Source organism: Cibotium barometz, chromosome 17 (assembly GCF_041138505.1).
Source record: "Cibotium barometz isolate CiBa-2024 chromosome 17, ASM4113850v1, whole genome shotgun sequence".
NCBI lineage: Eukaryota > Viridiplantae > Streptophyta > Polypodiopsida > Cyatheales > Cibotiaceae > Cibotium > Cibotium barometz.
The window spans coordinates 53,616,424-53,642,945 of NC_141062.1; the positions used below are offsets into that span (position 1 = coordinate 53,616,424).

At 44.0% G+C, this 26,522-nt stretch overlaps 1 protein-coding gene across 1 annotated transcript in view; it reads left to right on the forward strand.

The window, feature by feature from the left end:
* Positions 1-663: 663 nt before the first annotated feature.
* LOC147630168 (protein S-acyltransferase 8-like) overlaps positions 664-26,522 on the forward strand; it is a 66,090-nt gene continuing 40,231 nt past the window's right edge. The window contains exon 1 of the mRNA XM_086811810.1: positions 664-1,224. Within this exon, the coding sequence (XP_086667936.1) occupies positions 1,183-1,224 (42 nt within the window). The 5' untranslated portion in view covers positions 664-1,182. The remainder of the gene's footprint in view (positions 1,225-26,522) is intronic.

The window sequence follows — 26,522 nt, forward strand, 5'->3', positions numbered from 1 at the left end:
ACATGATATATAGGTTTTTATAAAATGAACCCCCTAAGGTAGGGATAGAGAATATGACAAAATCATGCACGGAATTGATGTCACCATTGTGTGCATGTGATATATAGGATTTGTATAGAATGAACTTGGTTAGATTGGGAATTTAAAAAGCCTCAGGACACTGTCGAGTGTACAACAACTCAAGTGTACCATATGATGGTGGAAGATAAGCGCTGGATCAGTGAGAAGGCTAATAGGGTATGGAACATTAGGAAAAGCAGGGCCTAGTGGAAGGAAGTAATCTTTCAGGGCTGGTGGTTTAAGATTCTATATCAAGGGAAGGTGTTCCTATGGTGCATGCTAGTTGGAGGCCTACCATTGGGGGACGAGTTTGCGAAAGTGGCAAATTGCTTTTGGTAATTGTGTGTTTTGTTCTGGTATCAAAATTATTCTCATGGTATCTGTTAGTTAAGAGAGTGGAGTTGGGCCCTGCTCGAAAAAACCCGAATTTAGTATAATATCACCTTCAAATTTTTAAAAATACTTGCAAATTTATAGCTTGAAGGTGCCATTACTTGCAAAATTTGAGGGAATATAGTACAAATACCTAAAAAAAAAAACTCTTCATTGATAATTTCTTAATTTTATTTTCCAATTTTTGAGAAAATAGTCTTTTTTCCAGCACTGGTTGTTGGGCAGGTAAGAAGAATGTGCAAACCCTCTGTGTTCCAAAATCCTCCGACAGCAGAGAAAGGCGCCGTCTCTGACGATACCTTGATACTGTCCCCCCTTTTTTTCTTTTTCCTTTGCATTCCCCATCTTTCTTCTGCAACTACTACCTCTTCTTGCCTCACCCTAACCCGCGCTGAGTTTCCGCGCCCTCGCTTTGACAGACCTAACTCCCTTCGGTTTCAAGGTTTTGCCAACCGATGGTTTACTTTCTGCGGCATTTAGGGTTTCGCTTGCCCCGTTTTGCAAAACCTCGGCCATCGCCATAGCCTGCTGCAGATGGATTATTACAACTTTTCAAAGGAACCCACACAGGTTTGGCTCGACTTTGCAGCCCCAGAGAACAGTATGCATATGGCAGGGCCTTCCACGGCTGAATCGCAGCGTGCTCTTAGAGTGACCTGCACTTGTTTCCATTAAGAGCGCTTCCTCCTTTATTTATGCCAAGATTTGTCAGTCGAGCAGAGGGGAGTCATGGTGGAAAAACGCGTCTATCAAGTCTGGAAGGGGAGCAATGTAAGCCTTCAAATTTCTCTCTGTTTTTTTTTTCTTCCCCTTGATAAATTTTTTAATTGCTGAATGTGCACACATTTTGTTCTGTAGTAGATACAGTGCAGCAGTTGTCTTCACATGCTTTCAACATGACTGGTTGCTCATTGGCATTTGCTTCTTGGATAATGAGCTATGGTTAGTATAGACAGGGTTTTCAGGCTTAAACACAATACTGGGGTTGCATATATGCCACCTAGGAAAAGCATAGAAAATAGTAAAATAAGTATGAACATCTCCCTTCTCTTCATCGTTGAAGGTTGGAGCTCATCATCACTATCTTCGTCAACAAGGTTGTGGAAGGGTGTGTGAAGTTCTTCATCTTCATCAAGACTTAAAGCTCTTCATCGCCTTCATCATCAAGAACGTGTAGAAGTGAAGATCATCATCCTCATCAATATCTTCAATATCTAGGTGCTGCAGCCTGTATGCCACCACATGATGGAAAGCGCTGTACTTTTGCTGTACTAGATCGACGCCGTCAGCTGCTGTTTAGCGCTGCCTACAGCCGCTTGTGTGGATTGCACCATCTGTTGCCGCCTGCACCCAGTCGCCTGTGCACCTGCGCCGCCATCGCCTTCTGACAGCTGTCTACGCCTGTACTGCCTGCAGCCAGCATCGCTTGCTGCTGTGCAACCTGCACCTAGCTGGGTGCCGCTGACAGAAGCTGCTGCTGTCTGAAACGCTACCCGCCACCTGGTCGCCTTCTCCTAGTGGGTCTTAAAGGCTAATCGCTTGCAAGAAAAGCACACGTGTGCTAATCGTTGATATCTGAGGCTCCCGGGCTGAAAAGCATCCTTCTTACATGCTGTTCTTGACTATAGCACTGACCCACATGGCTAGACAGAGCTGTAACAGCCGCCTATGGCAGCGTGTACGCCTACATAGGTTGGTTGCATGTTTGTACAAGTTTTCAGACATCATTGTTGACTCTATGGGCTGCCCAGGTGCTGAAAACATGGAACACATGGCTGGACAGCAGGTATATAAGAAAAGCAACGAGGTTTATCGCATGCTTTTATGGTGCTTTCCATCCCATAACTTATATAGGGGTTGCTCACTATTGGACAAGTGGATACAGAGATGTTTTGGACAGTTTGGTCGTGGAAAGCAGGTTGCTTTTGAGGACCAAGGGTGTTTTCCATATCCACATGTTACTTTGGAGAGTTCTATCGCGAAAAACAGATTGCTTTTATGGATCAAGACTAATTTGGAGAGATCTATCATGGAAAGAAGGTTGATGCAACTTGGATTTGAATTTGGACTTGGATTTAGATTTGGATTTGGATTTGGATTTAGATATTGGATCTAGTACTAGCTCGGTGAGAGATTCTTGTGGGTCATCCCTGTTGTGTGGTCGGCATCATACATCTCGTGCCTCGACATCGACTCCTTGGGTTTCAACAGTGACATATTTGTTTGATTTTGTATTCATTGGTTGTATTGATCTTGGCCAACGTGCTTGTGAATTATTCTTGAAAGGGGGCGGGGCCTGTTTCCCGCTCGGTGTGGTCTACTGTGCAAAGTTCATTAACTCCTCCTCTCTCTATATCTCTAACTCTTGGATACGTGGTTGAGTCTGTTCATAGTAGCATCGAAATGCGTTTCAATTGATTTGAAACACACTGAAACGTTTCATAAAAGTTTCATTCATTGAAACACGTTTTTTCCAAAAAAATGTCTTATCACTTGCGCCAACTTTTCGTTCGTGACACATGTTTCGAGTAGGAGGTTTGCGTATCTTTCCCGATTTCGAACTCCCGCTGTTGTCGCTTGTGTATGGTTGGCTTGGTCGCAACTCATGACTATTGTCTACCCTCACAAGTCAACGACTATCGGCGAACTGCTGAAACTCTCACGACTGACCGACTGCCGTCCACTCTCATTTTGTTAAGTGAAGTACCAGACTCTTGGCTGTCCAATATCATGTATAGAATGTGGATTCTAGAGAGATGAATATGGTTGTTGTTTTCTAGCATTATATCACTGTTTACATTGAATAATAATGAATCCAATGTATTTTCTCATGAGTCATGTTTTTCAAGTATTCTGCTTGCTGAAATAGGCTAAGGTCTAAACACTTATTTCTTGTATTATTGTACATTCCATATATAAATATCATGTATAGAATGTGGATTCTAGAGAGATGAATATAGTTGTTGTTCTCTAGCATTATATCACTGTTTACATTGAATCTCATGAGTCATGTTTTTCAAGTATTTTGCTTGCTGAAATAAACTAAGGTCTAAACACTTATTTCTTGTATTATTGTACATTCTATATATAAATATAAATATAAATATATATATATTTGTATCTTTGTATCTTTGTTTGATTTTTTTTTTGGTCGTTTAAAAAACATATAAAACTTCTGAAACTTTTCTTAAACCTATTTCAAATCAGACGTTTCGGAAACTCCTGGTAATTATGAGTTTGTTATGGCACGTTCCATTGGACTTACAAGAACAATCTTGTGAATTAGTAGATGAAGAAGAACATCTTATGATTGACTCTATCAATGACCATGAGACTCACTACATGTATAGACAATACTTATAAATATCTTGTGACTTTCAAGAATCATCTTATTCACAATTGAGGTTAGTTGCAATTGAGTCATAATCTCTATAGAGACGCTTATTATTTTATTTTGGAATATTTTGTTTTAGATGCGTCTTTTATTTATATCATCTATCAAGATTAATGTGTTTAATCAACTGTGTGTGTTACGTACTTCTTCGTATTGAGGAAAGGAGACTTAAGTCTGTAGAGACTAACCTTGTAGTAAAATTAGCTCTTAGATTTTATAGACCTTTCAAAATAATTGTAAAGATAAATGATAATGCATAAGAGTTGGAGCTATCCTCTAATTGGCATATTCATAATTCTTTTCATATTAGTATTTTGAGACCTTTTAGAAGATCTCTACCTTCTCATCTTACATTAGAAACCTCCTAAATTGGTAGATGAAGAACATCTTGTGGTTGACTCTATCATTGACAATGAGACTCACTATATACACATACAACACTTATGTTAAATATCTTGAATCATCTTATTGAAGATATTAAATGGATGTCAGAAAAGTTTTTTTGTTCTTATCAATATCTCATCCACTCTTATCATCTATACAATTAAGGTTAATTGCAATCGAGTCGTTACCTCTATGGATATGTCCATTATTTTATTTTGAGAGATTTTATTTTAGATGCAGGTTTTATTTATATTATCTATTAGGATTAATGTATTTAATCAGCTGTGTATGTTGATATAATATAGTCAAGAATAATGTGTTTAATCATATGTGTGTATTAATTAATATTATTTTGGATGTAGGCGATGATTAAGTGGCGGATTATGTGTTAATTGAAGGTGGAATATATGTTAGAGTATTATGAGATATTTTGGAAGACATATGAATACCTTTTGTGGTTTTATATTTTGGCAATAATATTTTTGTAAGGATAAGGACTCAAACCTTTTGTATATACCAGTTAGTATTTTATACTTTTTGGTAAGCCTAAGACTTTATATTTGTAGTTTGTTATATTTTATAGAGCTTTTACGCTCAAAAACTCAAAAGCACTTGTGCTTTGTTTTTAGAGTTATCTTTTTAAAAAGTAATCTTTCTAAGACATATAAATATAGGTGAGTGGTACAAGGGTTATACTTTTCAAAAAAGATTCAAGTCAATCTTATGTCGACAATGATCTCTTTCTTATTCTTTAGCTCTCTTGTTTATTTAATTTTGTTTATTAAGGTTTATGCTTTTAATTTGTGCAAGTCTATTTTATGTTTTAATTTTTGTGCTTGAGAATTAGAATTTCTTCTCTAAGTGTCATAAAAGTCCTGACAAGAAATCAACCTTTTACTTTACCTTTAATTTTTGACAGTGTTTCAATTCGTTAGCCTTCCTCTACAAGTATTCTTTCTTTGTTTTAAGCTTTAGTATTTGCGAAAAATGAAATCGTTTATCTTCTATGCTTCTAAATAATTACGTAAAATTTGCTTCTGGATTTTTATTTAAACATCTTTCTTTTTGAGTGGTTCCTAAAAACTTTTATATCATTGTCAGGACCTTGATGATACTTAGAGAAGAAATTTTAATTCTTTAGCATAAAAATCAGAGTATAACATAGACTTGCACAAATTAAAAGCATAAACTTTAATAAACAAAATTAAATAAACAAGAGGAGCTAGAGAATAAGAAAGAGATCACCGTTCACACAAGGTTGGGTTGAATCTCTCGTAAATGAGTGTGGTCCTTATACGACTGACGTATATGTATATATATTTGAAAGCTTGCTTTTAAAAAAGATAACTCGAAAATCAAAAGCACAAGTATTTTTGAGTTTATGAGTGTAAAAGCTTTATAAACTATAGAAAGTACAAATATAAAGTCTTCGGTCTACCAAAAGTATTAAATACTAATTGGTATGTATAAAAGATTTGAGGCCTTAGCTTTATAAAAATATTAATGTCAAAATATGAAACCATAAAAGATGTTCACATGTCTTCGAAAATATGTCATAGTGGTTCAATACATGTTCCACCCACGAGATTAGCACATGATTTGTTACGTAATTATCGCTTATATCCAAAATAATATTAGTTAGTGCTCACAATTGATTAAACATATTAATCTTGGATTTATTATACCAACGCTCACAGCTGATTAAACACATTAATCATAGTAGATGATATAAATAAAAGACGCATCTAAAATAAAAAATCTCGAAATAAAATAATGGGCGTCTCCATAGAGGTTATGACTAACATTTTATATTATTGGGCAATAGCACAAATACCTTAACCATTGGATAATACCTCTTATTATCCACTACCTTTTTCAAAATCTTCTTCTAAAATCACAAAATCTCTTCAACGTCTAATGTTAAAGTTAGATTTAATACTCCGAGATCGTTTCTTGTTAGAGATTAGTTCTTTCAGTCCTATCCTCTTAGTCCATTCTTCATTTAACTGAGCTTGAAGAGTTAGAGGTTGCATGTTAATAGAAGGTAGTTGCGGGTTTGACGTGATGAGGAATTAAGAAAGAAAAAAAAATTAAAATTTTTTTTTAGTAATTAAGAAAGCAAGTAATTAAAATGTGACAAGTAGTACTTATGGTCCTTGTTGTGAATTTGTTGAAGTTGTATGTTGTCTCAATTTGTGCAGAGTAAGAATCACAACTTTAAGTATAAAAAAAAAGTTCGTAAGTGTTATTTGGAGCTTCAAGAAAAGAATGTCAAAGAAGCCCGAAGTGATAAACTATCCAAAAATCAACCTTGGATAAAGTCTTTGAAATGCTCCTCTTTGTTATTAACCCCTGAGAGATTCTTTCGTATGACACTCTTCGAAAATCTTTTTGGCTTATGGCGTTTTAGCTTTTAAGCCTCTAAAAATTTGTGTGAAACTTTAAGCTTTTGTAGCTTTTAAGTATAAAGTTTGAAGCTTTTATAGGACTTTTGATACAAGAATATATATATATATATATATATATATATATATATATATATATATATCGGAAAGTAAAGCTTTTGTAAACTTTATAATGTAAAGCTTTTTGTATAAGCTTTTAATAGTTAAGCTTTAATATATATATATATATATATATATATATATATATATATATATATATATATATATATATATATATCGAAAAGTAAAGCTTTTGTAAACTTTATAATGTAAAGCTTTTTGTATAAGCTTTTAATAGTTAAGCTTTAATAGCTTAAAAATATTAAAGCTTTTAAGCTTTTGAAGCAATGTTTTCATGACCATGCATCACAAAACCAATGGGTTGATTTACATAAACTTTTTCTTGCAAATCCCCATTGAGAAAAGCCGATTTTATGTCCAACTGATGCACTTTCCATCCATGATGGGCAACCAATGCAACAACCTATCTAACTGTGGCCGTACGAGTAGTAGGTGCGAAAGTCTTATCATAATCAATGCTCTTTTTTTGGGCATATCCTTCTGCCACTATCAATGGTACCATTAGACTTTCTTTTTAATTTGTATACCCACTTTGTGCCAATGGGCTTCTTGCGAGCATGCAAGTCTACCAAATCCCATGTGTTGTTTTTATGGATAGAATCCATCTCATTTTGCATGGCTTTTACCTAATGCTCATCCTCATGAGCCGCTTCAAATGAATCTGGCTCATCTGCATCACAAAGTGTACTCATGTAAGCAACATCTGCATGTTCTCTTGCATTATGTGAACTAGCCCGTGTCTTGCTACCAAGTGGAGCTTAAAGCTTGCTCTCCTGTAATGTATGGAGCTGCCAACGAGGCACAACTCTAGCCTCTTCCGTTGGTGCCCGCTCTTGCTCCACTGCTTTCTCTATATTTTGAGGTGTAATGAGTCCTTTTATGGGCTGATTTTGAGCACCCAAATGTTGTGCATTAGGCAAAGTTGATGGTTGATCTGTTGTGCCATCAATTCCCAATGGGAGGTGGCTGTCCAAAGATTCAGCTAATGGTTGGTCTGAATTTTCAGCAAACACATCGTCTTTGTTGTCCAAAATTCTTTGTGTGGAAGGATTGAAGAGACGGTAGCCTTTGCTACCACTGTTGTAACCCAGTGTTGCTTTGTCATCAAGCTTACCTCGCAATTGCTGAGGTACATGTGCATAAGCTATACATCCAAAAACTCTAAAGTGATCAACTTTAGGTTTCCTTTCATGCCAGGCCTCATATCGCATTATGGTTTTCAATGCTTTGGTAGGACATCTATTGAACACATGTGTAGCACACATGATTGCCTTCATCCAGAATCTGTGAGGTAAGCCTTTTCCTTTAACCATGCATCTAGCCATTATCAATGACCTATTCTTCCTCTTAGCAACACCATTTTTTTGAGGAGAATATGGCATCGTGCATTGATGCTTTATACTCGTTTTTGCCATAAAAGCTTTGAAAGCAATGGATATGTATTCTCCCTCTCAATCGGTACAGAGGGTCTACACTTTGCAAGCTGTTTGATTTTCAACCTGTGCCACAAAATGCTGAAAACATGCAAATACATCAGATTTTTCTTTCAAGGGATACACCCAAGCAAACTTGGAGTAGTTATCGATAAAGGTTACAAAGTATAGATGCTTTCCAATAGATGGTGTCCGTATGGGACTACACACATCACTTTGCAGAATTTCTAGACAGCCCTTGTTGATCCATCTTGGCAGGTGTAAGAGTGGTAACTACATGAGCATCATGCTCTCTCCTGTTAAACCTGTCAAGCACAATGTGCCGGAAGTGACTAGTGTGTAGCCACCTTCACGGTCTTTTATTGTGCACTTGTCGTCCTTAAAGTTTACTGTATATCCTCTTTTAGCAAAAGAGGAGACGAACAATAAGTTCTTGTTAATCCCAGGCACATACAATACGTCTGGAAGACATAAGTTTGCACCATTTGTTGTTGTGTTGATCACCTCACCAACACCTTGAATTGGATAAGAAGAATTGTTTGCATATGTTACCTGTTTGCCTTCAAGGGCAGCCATAAGCTTCTTAAACAAATTCCTCTGTGAGGTAATGTGTTTAGCAGCACTCCTGTCAAAGTACCATGTGTCGTGTCTTTCATTGGCACTGAGAGACATATGCTCTAATGATGCATCATAACTGCAAGTAAGAAAGGTCCACTCATCTTGCACAAGATTTATTGATGCATCATCTTTCGCTGCAGGTGATGGAGAAGAATCTATAGCCATGCCGTTTTTCTTTTTCTTCTCCTTTGCAAGCTGCTTTCTATACTCATTCAAATAGTGACCCAGCTTTTTGCAATAGTGACATTTGTCCTTTTTCTTGGGCTTGCCTGCATCATTGTGAAGGTTGTCCCAAATCAGCGTTTGGTTGAAAATTGCTTTTGGCTTTTTCCTTGCCCTTGCCTTGGACAACAAAAGTTCCATCACTGACACGCATGACTAAAGATATGTGCTTCCAATTCTACTCCTCTTGTAGTAACAAGCCAACCAATTCTTCAAACAAGATTGGTTCCGGGTTTCCCCACATAGATAGAGTGAGCGATGTGTGGAAGTTCAAATAAGTTTTTGGCAATGATGATAGTGGCTTGGTAACTAGCTCCTTTTTAGAAATGACCTCATCAATATTGAGCAACTGCTCTCGAAGATCCTGGATCTTCGTAAGATGATCAACCATACTGTCACCTTCATTAATGTCGAAGTTCTCAAGTTCCTTCTTTAGATATGCAACCTTGGCCTCATTCTTTGCTTGATATATGGTTTCAAGTACATCCCAAGCTCGCCGTGAGGTCTTGCAAGACTTGATATGCGGTATGATTGATCGATTCATTGACAAAGCAATCAAAGCCATTGCTTGGGCATCATGAGTATCCCGTCTCTTCTGCTCTTGTGAGGGAGGAGTAGGTACTGCAACTTGTTGAGCACCACGGCCAGTTGTGTTAGGTGCTTTGTCAGCAGGGCGTACATCTTCACCTGATACATAACCCCATAAGCCTTTGACCACAAGAAGGTTTTGGACGATGAAATTCGAGAGAGAGTAGTTACTGCCATCCAATTTGTTCTCGAGACAAAACCCCGAATATATTGGTTGTATTCCCCGGTGTGCTGAAGTTAAAGAGTACCTGCAAACAAAATCCTGACACACCGGAGTGCAATGCCAAGCAACCACAAGGTCGTGTGCAAATGTTTTGCCCCAAATACAAGGCTGCAAATAAAGTTTGTAGTGTCTTGACGACACATGCAATGCAAATTTGTGCTGAATCACTGCATAAATTTGCAAACAAGGCTTGCAATGCGAAAAGCCCTAAAATTTTGTGCTTTAATGGGCTGTTTTATGTGTCAATTGCACATAAATCACAAAAGCACCAAAAATCTGTGTACCAGTGAGCTTTAATTGTGCGATTAAGTACTGATTTTAGAAAAGCCCCAAATTTTTGTGTCCAATAATTGCAATTGTGCAATTAAGCACCAATTTTTGAAAAATCCCCAATTTTTTTAAAACCTTGCACCAAAACTTGCCCTGTACTATTGACTGCTTTTGTGGGTTTGCAATGAAGCATGCAAATCACAAAAAATGCCAAGAACAATACCAAGAACCAAGTACTTGTAAGCCTTGCAACATTGTAGAGTTGTGGTCGCCTTGCAGGTGATGGAATGGAGCAGGCTGACGGCAGTAGGTTGGCGACAGTCGAGGACGGCAATGAGGCACAAGGCAACAACAGCAATCGTGCAGCAAAGAGGATTGGCAATGGCGAGTAGGCGGCGGCGGAGACCTTGGCGACTGCTGTCGGATGAGTGGAAGGCGGTGAAGAAGAACATGCAATTGAGGTCGAGGGGACGGCGAACATGCGGTGTTGGATAGCGACAGAGGCGAGAAATATGTGAAAATTCGTCGAATGCCATGTAAGCCCCAAAGTGGGCTGAGCTCCGTGGCTCCGTCAAGTTGTGTCCACTGTGGTGCTAGCGCCGCCTTTCGGCGGGGACCCCAACACTAGTGTCGTCGAGTGGGGCGGCTGAATGGGGAGGTCGTCTTTGCGGTTGGAGGCAGGACCGGCGGTAGAGCAAGGCGACGGAACGGTTGGAACATTGTAGCAGGACGGACGGGCAGGCATGTGGGATTTGTCGGATAGAACAACAAACCGTGAGTCGCCGGACGAAACTGCAGGCGCAATTGAAGGTGGCGATGGCCTACACGACAGGGAGAACCGAGCTCTGATACCGCTGTTGGTTGCAACTAAACTAGGGTTTTGGCACAACAACCCCCCCACACACATAGAGGAAGGCGCACACAAGATGATAAGATGCAAAGAGATAATTGCATTGGAATGAGTGGAGTTGGAGAGTCAACTCCATAATATCAAAATACAGTAAAAGTGGTGGTGTCCTTTCACACCAGATATCCAAGGGGAAAAACCCAAAGGGAGAAAAGTGCCCTTGGTTAGTCCATGTTCACATGTGGCACTACTTGTAGCATATATGCCAATAATCCCTAGAAAAGAAGTCCAAGAATCGATAGACCTTTATTCCATAACTCTTACCACATGCTTCGTGCTGACCACACACCTTGGAGTAGAGGTGAACTTTATCCATAAAAGCGTCATATCCATGAGATATCCAAATATTTCTTCTCTATAAACTCGAACAGATTCGTCCATAGAAATTGCTTGATTCTAGGCTTCTCAGCCATGAAAAGAATTTTATTGAAACACATACAATACTTCTCCTTGCATTTACGTAGAAGGGTTAGGTGTTCAAAACACTTAAACCATGAAGAATCAAAAAGTAAAAGCTTTGTAACCTCAAAGAATACTTAGCTCTTCTTCTTTGCCAAAAACATCATGAAGCCATGAGACAAATAGAACTCCATTATAGCTTGCTTTGAGCTTGAGAAGTAGCTTCCATAATACAAAGATAGAAGATAGACGGCTCCTCACAGTCTCCAAGAAACCATAATGTTCACTTCCCATTATGCTTGGTACTGCACCTTAATAAGATCATTCTTACATAAGAATTGTGTTATGACCCTGTGTTTTTCTGTGGACAACAAGCAGGTGGAACGGGCACGGGATGGACAGTGTGAATGGCATCCATTTGGATATGAAAAAGAAACCCATATGTGGCCAGCCCAAGTGTGAAAGGGACAAAAAGGGGATTTTAAAGTTTATAAGGTTTTAAAACCTTTGATGATAAAATAATATTATTATATTTGAAGGCATGTGTTTTTGCTATCTGCTTTTGGCTTTTTGGAGTAAGCGAATCACATCCAAGTTTATAAAGCGAAGGCTGGCAGAATTCGAGGTGGGTCGTCATTGTGGTGGCGTGTAGCGTGTGGCACTTCTTCTCCATGGATGGCATGGTCGTTGGCACACGGCAACCAAGGCACAACAAGTGGCAAGGCAAGGCTTTGGTTGGGGGTGCACGACATTAGCCAGTCGTATGGACTGAGGGTAGGCGGTGCAGGGGATGGGTGCACGGCTGCAGCTAGTCGCCACAAAAGCAAGCCAGTGCAGGCATATCTCAGCCTTGGCCAGTCGCCAAAAAGCATAGGCGACTTCAGAGCAGCAGCGCAGGCGAGATGGGCTGCAGGAAGCACCGGGCTGAATACACTTCCTTCCATCTCTCCCTTGGAAGGGGACTGGCGGGCTACAGGAAAGCGCAAGGCTGGACAGCGCTCGCTTCCTTTCTCTCTCTCTCTTGCAATCCGGTAGGCAGGACTGTGTGGCTACGCAGGACAGCAGGGGTAGGCCGGCGACTGTAGGATAGGAAGCGCACATGTGGGCTGCTGTTGTGCGCACCTCCATGTTGCTCTCGGATGCAGGTTCTCTCTCTCATGTGGGTGCACGCTCGCATGTATGTATGTATATCAGTGGGCGCTCGTATGTGCGCATGGGTTGTTGGAGGAGGCACTGTTGATCTCGACTATTGTTGTGGCAGCTTTGTGTGGGTTGCACGGCCGCATAGGATTGCTGTTTATGCTCCTGCTGATGTAGTACGACAATGCTGTTGTTTACAAACCATGGGGTGCAGGTGGCGGTGGCCTTATTCCCCAAACCTTTTTGGTGTAGGAGAATAGAGATAGGCTTTCTCTGTCTCTCTCTCTCTCTCATCATGAATTGCAGGCTCTGTTGAAGAGATTGGGACACAGAGGATCAAGCTAAGATGCACGAGATGATGTTCTTGGAAGAGATGTACTGTTCCTCTCTGTCTTGGACTTATGTGTATTCAGGGATTGCTTGACACATTCTCTATCTTTCTCTCTCTAGGTTTTGGCATCCGTGCTTGGATGGTATATCTGTCACGGAAACAGGACATTGGTTTTCGAGAGGAAACAGAACTTTGGTATCGAGGAAACAGGCCTATGGTTTATGGGATATAGGTCTTTGGTTTATCGGATACAGGTCTTTGGTTTCATGTGGAAAGCATGTCTTTGGATTCATGTGAACAGGTTGTAGTCTTCTTGAGCTTACATGCAAGCTGTGACTATAGGGAGGGACATATGGTTTGGTACAGTCCTACTGCCGTTTGGGAAAGGGTTTGAGGGATCCATGGTAGAGATAGAGAAGACCTTTTCAAGCAGGGAGGTGTTGTATAGGTGTGCCTTCTCCATGGTATGCTGTGCTGTAATAACGAGAGTTCTTATTTGTAAGTCCTGGGTGAAACTATTGTTAGAAGTCATCTCTTGTCTTAATCAGACACCAGGGCCTCTGTTGTGGGTGTGCCCGCCTGTATAGGTGTTTTATCATTTTTCCTCACTACTCGTAATTTTTTTCCCATTTTTTTCCATTTTTCCTTGGTGTGGGTGGATGCCACATGCTGGCAAGAGCCTCTGATGCGTTACCAACTGCACTCATGTGTTCCTGAAGAGTGGCCAACTTGATCAGAGGAGGTCGTGGTGTTTTTCTGCTGGCCGACTGGCTTTGCCCAGTCGTGGATGGCTGGTGGCAGCGCTGGCCGACTGCATCCATGGGGCCATATAAATAGGCCCCATGATCCCCACTTTGTATTCATTCAGTTTTTCTCGGGATCTTGTGTATAGAGAAGAGTTTACATGCCTATCTCTCTGTCTTTCTTGTGCTGTCTATTTTCTGCACTCTACTTGCTCTTGTGGTCTCAAGTTTGGTTATCATTTCCGCTGCGTATTTTGACATGGTATCAGAGCCCTAGGCTCTTGATAGATCTTGGGAGTTTTCTGAGCAAGAGGGGGATAGTTAAGTTGCTGATTGGTGGACTGTTTTGGACTGTTCAGGAAGAGAAAGTTGCAAGAGGAAGGCGGGCTAAGATCTGGACAGCCACTTGCAGGTTTAGAGTTCTTTTTTTCCCCACCCACCCACCCTTTTTCAGTTACATCCCCGCGATGGCAGATTTGTTAGAGATGGCTGAGAAGCACGTGAAGATCCCGACTCTCCCCACGTTCCCAGTGGACCGTGAGTTGGACGGGAACAATTACGGCATCTGGAAGGTTATGATGGAGTCTGTGCTGGAGTCATGTGACCTTGCTGATTTCATCGTCATCAGGGTTCCACGGCCGGAAGTAGAGGAAGGGGAGTTACTGTCGATGAAGAAGGACCGAGAGGCACAGGCACAGATGTGGGATCGTGTCAACGCCAGGGTCCGGTCATTTATTTTCCTCAATTGCACACCACATGTAATCAATCACGTAAAGCACATGACGCTGGCCAGAGGCATATGGAAGCACTTGGCTTCTCTTTATAACAGGGTATCACCCATGAAGAGGATCTCCTTGGAAGTGCAGATGCGGGTTATGAACTCTGCAAAGTCATCGACAATGTGGGAGCACATTAACAAGCTGCAGGTCCTTCAGCAGGAAGTCCTCCAGGCTGGGAAGGAGATATCATCTGAAGGCATGGCCATTACTTTGTTGTCCCACTTGCCTGCTCAGTATTCTGCTTTCTACTCCTCTTTGATTACGAGTGGCAGGCTCAGCACCATTACCTGGGAGGAGCTTGTGCCAATGGTCTTGGACCAGGAGGAACGTTTCACGAACCCTCCTCACAGCGGAGGTTCGGAGGCCTTAACTGGCCAACGGTCGAAAGGCCGGAATAACAACAAGGGCAAAGGGAAGGCTTCACCGAAGAAGTCTTTTGAGAAGAAGCCCGACTCAGAACGAGAGAAGTTGAAGGCCGAACGATCCTGCGATGATTGTGGCGAGAAAGGCCACTATTGGAGGAAGTGTCCTAAGCGGACTGGGAAGAGTGCTGATTCTTCAACCTCAGCTGCAAAGACTCATGCATTTGTGCACTTAGAGATGATGGACTCCGATGCTTCATCGTCTTCAAGCGAGGAGGCAGTTGGCTTCACCGCGAAGGATACTCGAGAATGGATTCTTGACAGTGGTGCTTCCAGGCACATGACTCCGTCCCGTGACTTCTTTTTGGATCTGAAACGGCAGTCAGGTCGCATTTTTATTGGCGACAACTCCACTATTCCGATACACAGTGAGGGTCGAATGGAGATTATTCCCGACGGCAAGAGGGGCAAGCATGCTTCCTATATTCTTTGTCCCTGCTCTGGGTTTTTATCTTCTGTCAGTGCATGAAGTATGCAAGACTGGCTTTCGGGTGGAATTTGAGGAGCATTCAGTTGCTCTACGGGACCGTGAGACTGGCTAGGTTGTTTGGAAAGGCGGTGTGGAGAATGGTATCTACAAGCTCTCTGCACTCTCCTCGTTGACAGGTTCTCAGGTCGGAGATTTGTGGCACTTTCGTTTTGGCCACTTAAATGTGGATGCATTGCAGCGAGCTTTCCGAGACCAGATGGTGGTTGGCTTGCCAGATGTTGGCTGTAGGCAAGGACGTTGCAGTTCTTGCATACGTGGTAAGTAGCACAGGGAATCCTTTCCGAAGCAAGCTTCCAAGCGGGCTTCGACACCGTTGGAGTTGATTCACACTGACTTGTGTGGACCTCAGCAGACACCATCATTGGGAGGATCTCTCTATTTTATGGTGCTTGTTGATGGCTGTACCAGATTTACGTGGGTCTACTTTCTTTCACAGAAGGACCAAGCTTTTGCACGGTTCAAGGATTGGCACGTGATGGTGGAGAAAGAGTCTGGATTGCAGGTAAAGATTCTCAGGGCTGACAAAGGGGGTGAATTCTCCTTGACTGTATTTCTTAGATTTTGTGCAGACCATGGCATCAAGAGGGAACTGGCCAATACCGGATCGCCTTCAGAGAATGGGGTTGTAGAACGTAAGAACAGGACTGTGGTGGAGATGGCGAGGACCATGCTGGAGCATCGTGATCTTCCTCGTCCACTTTGGGGAGAGGCTGTGGCAACGGCTGTCCATACCCTCAACCGGTCTCCAATGACTTCAGTACCTAATATGACTCCGTTTGAGGCATACTTTGGCAGAAAACCTGATGTCTGGCACTTTCGTGTTTTTGGGAGTGATGCATATGTTCATATTCCGAAGAAGCAGAGGGGGAAGCTTGACTCCAAGTCCCGCAAGCTTATATTTGTGGGGTATAATTCTCTTTCCAAGGGATACAGATTGTATGATCCAGACAAGAATGAGATTGTTGTCAGCCGGGATGTGGTCTTTGATGAGCATGTTCCAGTATCCACTGTCGAGGAGTCGCCACTTCTTGGAGATCCAGAGGAGTCTGATGATGATTCCCAGACCATTGCTCCAGTTGATCACCCTCAGTCAACACAGGAGGTTGAGCCCACAGTTGGAGTAGAGCCCCGGCAACAGCAGGAGGCTCCACGATCTGTTCGAGTACCCTGTTGGACACCCTTCGGGAGTCGGGTGTCACGGAGTTACCCTCCGAGTGGACCACAGAGGACGGTTCTCGAAGATCACATAGAGTTCGAGACAAAAGCAATACAGCGGAGCTTCTTCAGGTAAACCATGCTCTGATGTCTCGTATTATGAGGGACAAGGAGCCCACTTCCGTCAAGGAAGCCCTTTCACAGGATACTTGGAGGAAAGCCATGCAGGTGGAACTTGATGCCATCGAGAAGAACAACACATGGGAGTTGGTACCGAGGCCGTCGAAATGGTCAGTCATTGGTGTCAAATGGGTCTTTAAGACCAAATATGCGTCAGATGGGTCGGTGGACAAACACAAAGCCAAACTTGTGGCTAAAGATTATGCTCAGTGGCCAGGCATCGACTACGAGGATACCTTTGCACCGACAGCACAGATGTCCACGGTTCGGACTGTTCTTGCCCTTGCTTCTTCTCAGAGGTGGCCGGTGTATCAAATGGATGTCAAATCTGCGTTCCTTAATGGTGACCTGTAGGAGGAGGTGTATGTTGAGCAGCCTCTAGGCTTTGTTGTTCCAGGATCAGATGGGAAGGTTTACAGGTTACGTAAGGCCTTGTATGGTCTTAAGCAGGCTCCCAGGGCTTGGAATCAGAAGATTGATTCCTTCTTTGTTCGGACTGGATTTCAGAGATCGGTTGCAGATCCTAACCTGTATCTCTTTCGGGAACGTGGCATGGTTACGATTATCATCCTTTATGTGGATGATCTCATTCTCACCGGCAGTCATGTGGAGCACATTGGTGTGATGAAGGCTGCCTTGTCAAAGGAGTTTGAGATGACCGACTTAGGCTTACTCCACTTCTTTTTCGGATTGGAGATCTGGCAGACCCAGAGGGGTTTTTTTGTCTCTCAGCAGCGGTATGTTCATGAGTTGCTTGAGGCCTTTGGGATGGAGAACTGCAAGCCTATTACTTTGCCGATGGACCCAAACACAAAGTTAACCGTTAATGATCCTTGTGAGCCAGTCGATGCCTCGCAGTACCGAAAGTTGGTTGGTTCATTGATCTGGTTGCTGAACTCCAGATTGGACTTGAGCTTCTCCGTGGGGTTGTTGAGCTCTTTTATGCAAACACCATTGAAGTCTCATTGGGATGCAGGATTGCGGATCTTGCGGTATCTGTAGAGTACGAAGGATCTAGGACTCTTTTACACAAGAGGGGATGGAGTCAGACTCCAAGGTTGGAGTGACTCAGATTGGGGAGGAGATCTAGACACAAGGAGATCTACTTCAGGATACAGTTTTACCCTTGGCTCAGGAGTAGTTTCTTGGAGCAGTAAGCGGCAGCCAACTATTGCCCTATCTCCGACAGAGGCAGAGTACCGGGCTGCTTGTGGTGCTGCTTGCGAGGTTGTGTGGCTACGGAGGCTGCTAGGCGAGATTGGGTTTCCACAGAAGGAGCCCACAGTCATCTTGTGCGATAGCCAGAGTTGTATAGCTATTGCTCGGAACCCGGTCTTCCATGCCCGGACCAAGCACATAGAGATACAGTATCACTTTGTACGTGAGAAGATCTTCGTTGGTGATATCTTGCTCCTTTATTGTTCGACGGAGGGCAATGCAGCGGACCTCTTCACGAAGTCTCTACCTCAGGCTACGCTCAGGCGGCACTCCAGCTCCCTTGGGTTGATTTCACAGCCAGAAGCTGAGAGGGGGTGTTAGAAGTCATCTCCTGTCTTAATCAGACACCAGGGCCTCTGTTGTGGGTGTGCCCGCCCTCTATAGGTGTTTTATCATTTTTCCTCACTCCCCGTATTTTTTCCCATTTTTCCTTGGTGTGGGTGGATGCCACATGGTGACAGGAGCCTCTGATGCTGGCCGACTGCACTCATGTGTTCCTGAAGACTGGCCGACTTGATCAGAGGAGGTCGTGGTGTTTTTCTGTTGGCCGACTGGCTTTGCCCAGTCGTGGAGGGCTGGTGGCACTTCATGCGCTGGCCGACTGCATCCATGGGGCCATATAAATAGGCCCCATGATCCCCACTTTGTATTCATTCAGTTTTTCTCGGGATCTTGTGTATAGAGAAGAGTTTACACGCCTATCTCTCTGTCTTTCTTGTGCTGTCTATTTTCTGCACTCTACTTGCTCTTGTGGTCTCAAGTTTGGTTATCATTCCCACTATGTATTTTGACAACTATAAGGGATCCTATTGGTGGAGGATTCTACAAGTTGTACTTTGTACTCAAATTTTGATCAAGTAAAGAAATACCGCAAGGGGCGCCACTGTGTTTTGGGGCCAATCGGTGTCCTTGTACTATTTGCAGGAGCACTCTAGCTCCCCCTGTTTGTTTCCTTTTCCAGGTCCCCATGGGTGATGAAGTGTTTTCACCGCCCGTCAAATTTCTGAAGGCCGGTTTCAGAATGAGAGAAAACCTTATGCTTTGATACCAATGTAACTCACCCGAGAAGTGTGGGAGTGGGTGTGCATCTCTCGACCATGAGCACAATTAAACATTTTGGGATTTAAGCATAGCCATTAAACTATAACAGCTTGTATGTTGCATCCATGAGCGCCAAAACCTGTAAAACAGCCTGTATATCGCATAAAACCAGAAATTTCAGCAAGCTTTAGGACTGTTTTGCTGAAAAACGGCCATCCGTGGTGTGTAAGATGGTGTAGAGTAGTGAAAATTATCTTCCCCAAGAAGATAACTCTCTCATATTCAAATGAGCAAGAAAATGCTACAATGCCATGTGTAGAGCTGAATTGACAAGTGTGAGGATACTTGTCTCACTTTTATCCTCTTATCTGCGATGTCCCAAATCCAAACGCCGAAAATTCCACAATCTTCAGCTCTAAAAATATCCTAGTGATAGCTTATTTCACAATGGCGCTTTGGTCACTCTCTCCCAAATCCTCAAGAGTTCGCCATACATACTTTCCACCATAGTTGTTTCTCGTACGCGTACGAACAGGTTCGTACGGTACGGTTCGTACGGTACGATACCGTACGATTTCGTACGATATCGTACGGTACGATATGCCCGTTTATAGCCGTTTATTGAAATTTGGAACCAAATTCTAATACATTGCTTGTCACTTGATCATTGTACAATGTAGGTGAATGTGGATGCATTCAAGCTCACAGGGGGCACTCTTGAACTATAACTTATGGGCTTGTACACACTATAAGGGTGGGCATAACGCCTTTACCCCAACAACCTCCCACTTAAAGGCAAAGTGCCCTTAAATGAAGGAAAAGAAAAATCAGCATGTACATGATAATATACAAGGCCATATCAAGGCTGAAACTGGCCTCATCCAATGCCCATCAAGTGTCTGCAATGAGCAAACCGCTCCGGAGGCAAACTCTTTGTCAACAGATCAGCCGGGTTGTTATCCGTGTGAATCTTAACAAGCTGAATTTGCTTGTTCTCTATCACCTCTCTGATGAAGTGATACTTCACATCCACATGCTTCGTCTTTGCATGAAAAACAGGGTTCTTTGCCAACTGGATGGCACTCTGACTGTCACAATGCAACAATGGAATATCCCCTGTATAACCCAAATCAACCACTAACCGAGATAGCCATAATGCCTCCTTGCAAGCCTCTGTGGCTGCAATATACTCGGCCTCTGTAGTAGATAAGGCTGTGCACTTCTGCATCCTGGATATCCATGACACAGCACCTCCTGTGAATGTAAACACATAACCGGTAGTAGACTTCCGGTTATCTGGATGACCGGCATAATCCGAATCCGTGTAACCATGCACTAATGCATCCTGTTTGCCAAAACATATGCACATATCCTGTGTGCCCTTCAGGTATCTCATGACACCTTTCACTGCTTCCCAATGCTTCTTGCCAGGGTTGGCCATGTATCTAGAAACCACTCCCACTGCAAATGCAATGTCCGGCCTAGTAGCAACCATGGCATACATGAGACTGCCACAAGCTGAAGCATACGGAATCTTGGCCATATCAGCCCTGTCTCTATCTGACTGTGGGCTGTCCATAGCACTGAGTTTCACATAATGTACTAAGTGCACTATGTACTATAACTTATGGGCTTGTACACACTATAAGGGTGGGCATAACGCCTTTACCCCAACACTTGAGAGTGTAAACAAAGTGCAGGATGAGGAGGAGGAGAGGATCTATGCAGCGATCTATCGAGAGCTCGAGTCGTTTGATCAACGACCTACTCGCACTCGTCGTGGGTGTGGAGGTAGTGGCAGAGGAGTGCAAGTAGGAAGCCGTGGATGCACGGTTCGTGGTGCTTCCAAGGACATAGTGCATACCTATGTGCGGCGTGGATCGGGTAGCTCCACACTCGCTCTTGCAGATGAGGATGCTCCCTTTGGCTTCTCACATGAGCTTAGAGAGCCCGAGTTCGATGATGAGGGCAACCTTCTTAGCGATGGCGACTTCGGTGAGGCCACTGATGTGTCGTCTTCTCATGACGATGATTTCAGCGAGAGCTCTGATAGTGATGCCTTTGTCTAGTCTCTCCTTGGGCCTTGGCTCTAGCCTCTCTTTTTGTACTCGCGCCTAGCGCGCATGATCGCATCGCACCTCTATACTTTATGTACTTTTGTTTGTCACTTAAGTTGTTTTTAATGATATTTTGGTTTGAAACAACTTCTCTAGATTCTACCCTTCCATGTCTATGTTTGTAGGTGTTCTTTAATAAAAAAAACCGTATTTTATCGTACGGTATCCCAAAATTTCATATCGTACCGAATATTCCCGTACGGTATCGTACCGTACGGTATCGTATTTTCGTACCGTGACAACTATGCTTTCCACTTAACACTTGAGCACCAAAGAGCATTTCTGTGTCCAAGAAGCCGTCTCGACTGCTTGAACCATGCTACGAACACTTGGTCCTCTATACTGGATAATCTCCCATTCCCAAAGCTTCTACAATCTTGATCTTTTGGGCATCCAAAGCCCATCCACACATGAATTTTGGAGATGCCCAAAATGGTGAGAGAGAGAGAGAGAGAGAGAGAGAGAGAGAGAGAGAGAGAGAGAGAGAGAGAAAGATATATTAAGCGTATACTAAAGACTCAATGGGCCTATGAGACCAAAGCGATACAATAATGTCCATGGCATATCTCATCATGGAATGGAAAATAAAACAGAAAGAAAACATAAACATAGCTATCTCACTGGGGTGATACAAAACTGTCCATGGAAACTCATCATGGAATACTAAGAACATAAAAACATGGGACCAACATCAGCTCCGAGTAGATGGTTTACCACTCTCCAAAATATCAAGCATGGGGCTGATGAGTACGGCCGAGAGGTCTCCCTCAGCTATGTCACGTGGAAAGGTAGCTCGATGGCGGTGGAGCATGTCCTGGATCTGGATCTGGAGTTGATGAGGTGATCGTGGCCGACCGGGGGGGGGGGGGGGGTCGAGGGCGTCGGGCACGCTGGAGTGCAGAGGCTCGGTCCGAGGTAACTCCTCTCGGGCAGGTAGGTCCAGAGCAGCTCGTGGAGGGTCCACAAGATCCACTATGTTGGTGTCCTCCATCTCCTGGGTCCGGAAGAAATTGGTGATGGTTGGCTGGCGAGGGAGGGCAGGGGCGGGGTGGCTGGGGCCGAGGCTCTCTCAAGAACGTGTCCCTGTGTCTGCGGAGCTCAAGCAGGAAGAGGCCCAGGCAACGCTGGTCCTGGAAGTCAATGATCCTGGAGAGTTGACCGAATCCCTCACGAAATAGACAGTGAAACCTCCCGCGGATCTCATAGTACATTGGGCAGCGGCATATGTAATGCTCCTCCGTCTCAACCTTTGTGTGGCATAGTCGACTGAACCTCTCCTCTCTGGGTCTCCGTATGAGCTTCCCGGCTTTGAAGATGCGCTCAGCTCTACCTGTCTCCACTCTGAGGCGGTGGGATGAAACCTGTATTTGGCCAATCGCAATCCGCATGGCATGGGACATGTGAACACTCAAGTAGCCCGGCTGTCGGATGAATCCATCCTCAGTGAGTGTGAGGAAGTGATCTCTGTAGAAGTGCATCTTTGTGGGGAGCTCCGGAGGTGTGATCCATGTGCAATGTGTGTAGAGGCTGAAAAGATCTGACCGGATAACCCGGTTGGTATCCTCGTGAGAAAGCTGGAGAAAAGGGGAGTCCAAACTGTACTGAAGGGGGGTAGGCAGTCCATGGAGAGCCCATATACTGAGAACCAAGTGAAAACTAGTGCATACCATACTCTAGAGTGCCCCTCAAGTGCTAGTTGTCTGGAGGACTCCAGGGCAAGCCTCGGGTACCTGTGGGGATCCATGTGACTGATGCGATGGAGGTATGTGATGTCAGAATATGCAGCGGAGATGAAGACAAGATCTGAAAACACTAGAGCAAGTGAACAACAGAAAAATACAGAAATGAGAGAGAGAGAGAGAGAAGCGTATAACTCTGCTAAATACACAAGAAAATCCCAGATACAAGATGTATAGTGCAAGGGGCCATTTTATATGCCCCCCAATAGCCAGTCGGCCTGTTGAAAAGACAACCAACAGCCATCAGAAAGCCCACGACTTGCTTCGTCCTCCAGTCAGCTAGCAACTCTTAGTCGGCCAGCACACAGGGAAAGTCGGGGCAGCCAGTGACTAGTCGGCCAGCTTCCGGTACAACCGACAGGTCCAATATAGCCTCCCACACCTGGAAAAATAGGAAAAAATATGGAGAGTGGGGAAAAATGAGAAAACACCTAAATCGGGGGGGGGGGGGGGGTGGGGTGGGGGGGGAACACCCACAACAGAGGCCCTGGTGTAAATATACAAACAAGAGATGACTGCTAACACCCCCTCTCAGCTCCTGGATGTGGAACCAACCCGAGTGAGTTGGAGTGCCGACGGAGCATAGCCTGAGGTAGAGACTTCGTGATGAAGAGGTCCGCTGCAGTCCTCCGTCGAACAATAAAGAAGCAAGATGTCACTAGCCAAGATCTTCTCACGAACAAAGTGATATTGCATCCCTATGTGCTTGGTCGTGGCATGGAAGATCGGGTTCCGAGTAATAGCTATACAGCTGTGGTTATCGCACTGGATGACAGTGGGCTCCTTTTGTGGAAACCCAATCTCGCCAAGCAACCTCCGCAGCCACACAACCTCGCAAGCAGCACCACAAGCAGCCCGGTACTCTGCCTCTGTCGATGACAAGGCAATAGTTGGTTGCCTCTTACTGCTCCACGAAATCGCTCTTGAGCCAAGGGAAAAACTGTAGCCTGATGTGGATCTCCTCCCCAATCTGACTTACTCCATCCTTGGAGTCTGAGTCCATCCATCAATTCCCCTCCTGTGTAAAAGAGTCCAAAATCCTTCGTACCCTGCAGATACTGCAAGATCCGCAACTTGTGTCCCAATGAGACTTCAACGACGTCTGCATGAATAAGCTCAACAGCCTCATCAAGAAGCTCCCGTCCAATCTGGTATCTAGGAACCAAATCAATGAACCATTCTGCTTCCGAGTAGTCAAGGAGGCATCATACTGCTCACAAGGATCAACAACTGTTACGGTGGGATGCCAAGTCCTGGAAACCTGCTGAAGACCACTCAAGGCCTTCGAAAACTTGTAAACCACCCCCTCTGAATCCGGAACCACAAAGCCTGGAGAATGTGTAGCATCCATCTTCTCCTGCAAGTAATCAACTGCTACGTGCCTGGCCTTCCAATAGGTCCCCATGGAAAGAGCTTCCTCAACTATAGGAGTTTCTTTGTCCTGAATGCTATGAGACATCAGAGCATAGGTTGCCTGTAAAGTTTCCTCTGGGTGACGAACACAAGAACTACCAACATCTGTACTGGAAAGTTCTTGCCAACTGTTGCGATCATCTGGCAAGCCATCCACCATCTGGTCCCGGAAAGCATGCACCTACAGCATATCCACACTTAAGTGGCCATCACGAGACTGCCACTCTTCACAAAACTGAGGACCTGGGAGAGAGAGTGCTGAAAGTTTGTAAACTCCATTCTCCAATCCGCCTTCCCAAACTACCTGGCCTATTGCTTTGTCCGTGAGAGCAACAAAATGCTCATCAAACTCCACCTGAATGCCAGTCTTGCAAACCTGATGCATTGACAACAGATGAAAACCAAGTGATGGAACATACAACACTAGGGAGGAATGCTTCCCTCCTCTGCCATCGGGAACCATCGATGTATCCCCGATAAGGATGTGACCAGAATACCTGCAAAGATCCTGTAAAGCCATGTGGGAAGGAGTCATGTGCCTGGAAGCACCACTGTCTAGAATCCACTCCCGAGTATCCATAGCGGAGAGTCCTCCAACCTCCTCCCTGCACGAAGAAAATGAAACACTAGTGTCCATAACCTCCAGGTGCACAAAAGCTGGAGTCTTCACGGTTGCTGTTGAGGATTCTGCACCCTTCTCAGTGCTCCGCTTGGGACATTGCCTGCCTTTCTCGCCACAATCATTACAGGTCCTCTCCGCCTTCAGTTTCTCTCGGTCTGAGTCGGGCTTCTTCTCAGAAGACTTCTCTGATGAAGCCTTCCCTTTGCCCTTGTTATTACGGCCTTTCGACCGTTGGCCAGTTAAGGCCTCAGAACCTCCGCCCTGTGGAGGGTTCGTGAATCTTTCCTCCTGGTCCAAGACCATGGGCACAAGCTCCTCCCATGTGATGGTGCTGAGCCTGCCCCCCACTGGTAATAAACGAAGAGTAAAAGGCTGAGTACTAAGAGGGCAAATGTGACAGCAACGTTATGGCCATATCCTCCGATGATATCTCTTGTCCCAGCCTGGAGAACTTCCTGCTGAAGAGCCTGCAGCTTGTTGATGTGCTCCTGCATCGTCGACGACTTTGCAGGATTCATCACCCGCATCCGAACTTCCAAGGAGATCCTCTTCATGGGCGATACCGTGTTGTAGAGAGAAGCTAAATGCTGTCAAATACCTCTGGCCAGCATCATATGCTTGATATGATTGATTACCTGTGGTGTGTAATTGAGGAAGATGAAAGAACGGACTCTGGCATTGACATGATCCCATAACTGTGCCTGTGCCTCTCATTCTGTCACCAACCAGGACATTTTCCAGTATGAAAGGGGTCTGGTGGACTCCAGGATGTCTAAATATTTGGAAAGTACAAGCTTTGGGAATGGGGGATTATCCTAGAATACAAAGGACCACACTCCTAAAATTTAGGAGAGTTACTATTTTTGGCCCGACTCCGATGGAAATTCTGTTCGCGTCATTACATCTGGAATTGAGCAGATAGTAGATACCAAGAGTTGGCAAAGTGCCTATGACAGAATGTCTACCGGTTGGGATATTTTTAGAGATAAAGTTTATGGAAGAACCCATCTCTTAGATTGGGACATGTGGCAAGAAAGTGGACCAAAGCGAGACAAGTGGCCTGACACTTGTTAGAAAGTGGATCAAAGTGAGACAAGTGGCCTCACACTTGTCAGTTCAGCTATTGTGTGGCTCTCCACTTGTCATTGTAGCCTTCTCTTGCCATTTTAGCTCATGGGAGGCCCAAATCTATAAATTGGAGCCCTCTCTCTTCATTAATGGAGGCTCTCTTGCTACACACTAGCCTCTACCACCTTACAGGCTTCCCTAATGATGGCTACTCTCTTTCTCTCTCTCTTGAAGGCTGCCCATGAAGAATACCGGCTGTTGGGGACTGTTTTGGAGGCTTCCATCGCGAAGAAATACTGGAGGCAAGGGTATTTAATCATTTATTATGATTTCTAGCCATTGTTCTTGTTGTACCAGCCCTTGTATTGCTGTACCAGCCATTGTAATGGCTGTACAAGCCCTTGTACCTATTGTACCAGCCATTGTACTGGCTGTACCAGCCCTTGTACTTGTTGTACCTACTGTACCAGCCATTGTACCAACCACTGTACCTGCTGTACCTGCTGTACCAACCACTGTTCTGGTTGTACCAGCCCTTGTACCGGCTATACCAGCCACTGTACCAGCCACTATATCTATTGTACCGGCTGAATGGAGAGCTGAACCTGCTGTACCAGCTCTATTGCATGAAGACCCGTGGTTTTTGGG